This window comes from Corvus hawaiiensis, chromosome 16, assembly GCF_020740725.1.
Source record: "Corvus hawaiiensis isolate bCorHaw1 chromosome 16, bCorHaw1.pri.cur, whole genome shotgun sequence".
NCBI classification, from domain to species: domain Eukaryota; kingdom Metazoa; phylum Chordata; class Aves; order Passeriformes; family Corvidae; genus Corvus; species Corvus hawaiiensis.
Genome location: NC_063228.1, coordinates 15953831 through 15958342, shown reverse-complemented (window position 1 = coordinate 15958342; position 4512 = coordinate 15953831). Strand labels below are relative to the sequence as shown.

General features: G+C 61.8%; 1 protein-coding gene across 1 annotated transcript; it reads right to left on the bottom strand.

Annotated features, from left to right (window-relative positions):
* Window positions 1-1356: 1356 nt before the first annotated feature.
* LOC125334485 (noggin-2-like) lies at window positions 1357-3646 on the bottom strand. The gene has a single exon (XM_048321331.1). It carries the CDS (start codon window positions 3089-3091, stop codon window positions 2459-2461), a length of 633 nt encoding a protein of 210 aa, XP_048177288.1. The 5' UTR covers window positions 3092-3646; the 3' UTR covers window positions 1357-2458.
* Between the last annotated feature and the right edge of the window lie 866 nt (window positions 3647-4512).

Sequence of the window (4512 nt, the reverse complement as noted above, 5' to 3'; positions counted from 1 at the left end):
ATGTTTTGCACATTGTCTTTGCCGAGGTCTCCTTTTCACCCTGCGCTCTGCATCCCCCCTTCCTGGATCCCTCTGGTGGATGTGTGGAAAGGCCAACCTGCCTCCTCATGTGGGGATGAGAGGATGGCTGCAGGGCTCTGCAGGGATGTGGGCTACTGGATGTCCCTGTCCCGCTTGCCTTGTCCCCACCATGCCCATCTCAACAGCTCTGTTTCAGCTTCAATCTGTGTGTGACCTCCAGGCTCTGCTGGCCTGCTTCATGGGACTTGCTGGACCTCAGTCCCCTCAGACGACGATGGAGGGATAGGAGCCAGACCCCTTGGAGGGTCCTGGTGTCTTCCCGTGGGCTTGGTGTCATGCCACTCTCCTGTGCTGCATGCCAAGCTGGAGGGGGCAGGGTCTCCTTGCTGCTCTGCGGCCGCCTTGGGGGAGAGCATCTCCTCACTGGCCGGGGCCTTCGGCTGCAGTTTGTTCCTCAGGGATGCCGGGCACGTTTCAGACACCAGAGGGAATGGCCAGACCTTCCCCTCCAGCACCAGCAGCCGACGCAGAACACGCAGGAGAATGGCCTGGCAGCCCGTCAGGGCCCCGCTCCAAGCCCTCTGACAGACCGGCAGACAGACAGGCAGACAGACAGATCTCCGTCGGCAGTGGGCTCGCACTGCCCGTGCCCCGCTCCCCGGTGCTGGGCTCCTCCCCAGCCCGGCTGTCGGAGCCTGCCCGAGCGGAGCCGTCCCGTTTCTGCCTTGCCCTGGCTCCACGAGCTCCGCTGGCCCCGCACAAGAGCTGAGGGGGCTCCACGGCACCGCAGGCTCTGCGGAGCCCCGCACACCCCCAGCGACGCCGCGGGCAGCGGTGCCGGGCCCGGGGCTCCGTGCGGCAGCAGGGCAGGGCGCGTCTCCATCCTTCCCTCCTTTGCTAGTACCGGCAGCCGAAAAAAAGCATTTGTTCCGACACGCGCGGGGCTGCCAAGCTGTGTCAGGCGCTTTGATGGCCGGGGCAGTAACCTCGACCGCTTCCTCTGCCAGCAGGAGAGCCGAATTCAAGAGCCGCAGAGCATGGAATCTCGCAAGGACTTCAGATGACACCTCCAGTCCGGGACTTCGCAGCTCTTTTACGCGTTACGAGACATTTCTCTCCCGTCGGTGTTTTTCTTTCTCCCCAACAGGTTATACAGGCAAAGAAATCCCAGAGCGGGATCCTGGAGAGACAGAAACCGATGGAGCTGTCCCGACTTTTGGGGCATTTTGTGATTTGCACCAGCGTGGCCCAGGCAAAACCCTTTACTCATCACCTGCTCTGAGCAATAATCCGAGTCTCCGCTGGTCTCCCAGGGAGCTGGAGTGCAGCACGGGGTTTTTCTTCAAAGATAGAGTTTATTGCTAAAAATGTTTTGATCAGTGATAGCTCATATTTACATTGATATGTTTTTAAAGGAATATTCAAGTAAACATTTCCAATAGTTTCTGGCATAATCTCTAGCTTTTTTTTTTTCCCCTATACACAAACGTTAAAAATAAATAAACTGTACACAGAAAATTTCCTTTAACATCTCTACACGACTATATGTATTCCCACACAACAAAACAATTCCACTCTTTCATAGATTTGTACTTTTCTTTAAAATTTCCTTCTTAATTAATTGTTATACACTTAAAAAACCCTAGAGAGCTTGGCAAATTAGTTCAAACATCAGTGACAAGGTCTGAAGACAAAAAAAATACAGCACAGAGAAACAACCGTTCAGGGATGCTGCGGTTCTTGTTTTTCTTTTTTTACACCCCCTGCCCCTTTTCTCCTTTTGATAAAAACACCTTTACAAGAAATTTCTGCCCTTCCCTTCGGCAAGGAAGTGCTTGGGTTCTGTGGGGATGGGTTTAAAATGTGGTCCTATGTCTTTAAAATAATAATAATAACAATAATAATTATAATAATAATAAAAAAACAGCTGCGATTTCCCCCCCCCCCCCCCTTTTCCTTTAAAATCTCTCTATTTACACGGCTGGTAGTTTTTTTTCCTTTTTTTTTTTTAAGTTTTTTTAAATTTTCCTTTTGTTAGAAGGCTATATACGTATAAAAATAGACATCTGATTGTAGTGCTTTACTGTGCCTTTGGCCTGCCCTGCAGTTCCTGGGTTCGCTTTTCCCCCTTTTGAATAAAATAACATTAAAAGAAGTCCAAGGGAAAAAAAAAAAACAAAAAAAAATTAACAACAAAAAATCAAACAACAAAAAACCAAACAAACAAAAAAACCCCCAAAAATTAACCAAAAAAAAAAAAGACCCAAAGCGGTTCATCTTCTCCCACTTCGCTCTGGGGGGTGGGAAAAAAATAAAACCAACCCCCCCAAAAAACTATCCCAAAAAAACCCACCCACCAAAAAAAAACCCACCCGAAAACCTCCCCCCCTAAAGTGATCCGGAGGAGGAGGGCGGCAGTGCAAGGGGCCGGGGAGGCTTAGCAGGAGCACTTGCACTCGGAGATGAGCGGGTACTGCACGGGGATCCAGGTGCAGTACTTCTGACTGGACCAGCCCTGGCAGTGCCAGCGCAGGAAGGTCTTGGTGACCGACTTGACGGGCTTGCAGAACATGCCCTCGGGCAGCGAGCAGGACTTCTCGGCCAGGCAGTTGCCTTCCTTGATGTAGCGCGGCCAGAAGCGCACCCCCAGGTCCTTCCAGGCGTAGAGGACGGGGCAGTGGGTGTGCGCCCACAGCCACTGCAGCACCTTCCGCCGCGCCTTCTTGCCCAGCCGCAGGCGCGGGCCCCGGGGCGGCCCCAGCTCCAGCCGCCGCAGCTCGGCCGGCAGCGCCGCCCGCCCCCGCCCCGCCGCCGCCGCGGCGCCCGAGGCGTTGGCCGGCCCCGGCACGGCCACGGCCATGAAGCCGGGGTCGAAATGGCTGCCCAGCTTCTTCCTCAGCGTCCTCTCGTCCAGATCCTGCTCCTTGGGGTCGTACTCGGGGTCTGGGTGCTCCACGATGTCCTTGACGGGCAGGTTGTCGCTGGGTGAGGGTCGCAGGCGCAGGAAGGGCTGCCCGCCCGCCGGCAGCCCCAGGCAGAGGCAGAGCAGCAGCGCCCGGATCGCCGTCATGCTCCGGGCGGGCCCCGGCGCTGTTCCCGGCGGGCTCGGCTCCTAGCGCTGCCCGGCGGCGCCCGCCGGCTCCCGGGGGCTCATAAATAGGCAGAGACACCAGTGTCCGGCGGGGCCCGTTACTTTAAATAGCCCGGCCGGGGTTGTGTGACAGCCGCATCTGAGGCTCGCCCCGCGCCCGCGGCCGCTGGCTCCCGGGGCTCCCCGCCGGGCCGGCTCCAGCCGCGGTCGGCAGCGCCGGGGGGTCCGAGCCTCCCCCGCGGGGGAGGGCAGGGCACGGCGGCGGCCGAGCCTTCTTCCTCCTCCTCCTCCTCCTCCTCTGCCGCCGCCGCCGCTCTCGCTCGCTCGCTCCCCCCCAAAATTCACAGCGGACTCGTCTCCATCGCCATGGTGACAGCTGGGCCGAGCCCCACGACAGCTCGTCTAGACGGTGTGACAGGGTTTGGCGTGAGACCGGAGCCCGAGAATAAAACCCTCCTTTATAGCCGGGCGCGCCGGGCGAGGGGGCGGGAGGAGGGTCACGGCGCCGGGGCGCTCGGGCGGCCCCTGCGCGGGCACGGCCGGGGCACGGGGCTCAGGCGGCGGCGGGCGGCGGCAGCAGCGCCCGCGGCCCGGCCGGGTTCCTCCTCATGGCGAGCGGCGGGGGCGGCCCGCGGGCCCCCGGGGCATCCTTGGCGTGGTGGGGCTGGAGGGCCGGAGGGTGTCCCCGGCACCGGCGAGGCGGCGCGTCCCGATTCCCTGGCGGCTCCTCGGCGGGGACGGGCAGGGGCGGACTCGGCCGCCGCTCAGAAGCTCCGGCGGCCCATGCTGCTGCCGCTGCCGCTGCTGCTGCTGCTGCCGGTGCTCCGGGGACCCGGTCGTCCCCACCGCGCTCAGCGCATCCAGCCGCGGCTTCGCTCCGTGCCCTGCGCTGCCGGCTCGGCTCGGCGCGGTGAGGTGCAGCCCGGCCAGACGGGGACTCGGCTCGGTGTCGCTCGGCTCGGCTCGGTGTCACCGGGTGTCGCGGTGTCCCGCCCGCCGCCGCCGCCCGCCCGCCGCGCTCTGCCGCGCCGCCGCTGCCGCCCAAGTTAAATACGCGCCCGACGCGCGGCCGCCCCGCCCCCCCTGTCACTTTCACCGCGCGCTGAGTGACAGCCGGGTCCTGCCGCCACCCCCCGGAGCCGCCCACCCCCTCCCCGGAGCCGCGTCCCACCTGCGGCCCCGGGCCCCGGGCTGCCGGGAGCCGTCACCCCAGCAGCGGGCACGGCGCGGAGCGGGGGCCGATGGCCCCGGAGCAGCGGGGCACTGCCTGCTCCTGGCGTTCCCCGTCTGCACCAGCCCGGGGTCCGGGCACCGCACAGACCCCCGGGCAGCGGGACCCTCGCTCTGCCTCTGCCTTCCGCAGCTGCTTTGCTGCCCCACCGCGTCTGCTTCTCCACAGC

What these genes read in the sequence shown, in the direction of transcription:
- LOC125334485 (XM_048321331.1), bottom strand. Translation starts at nt 3,091, where the DNA reads ATGACGGCGATCCGGGCGCTGCTGCTCTGCCTCTGCCTGGGGCTGCCG.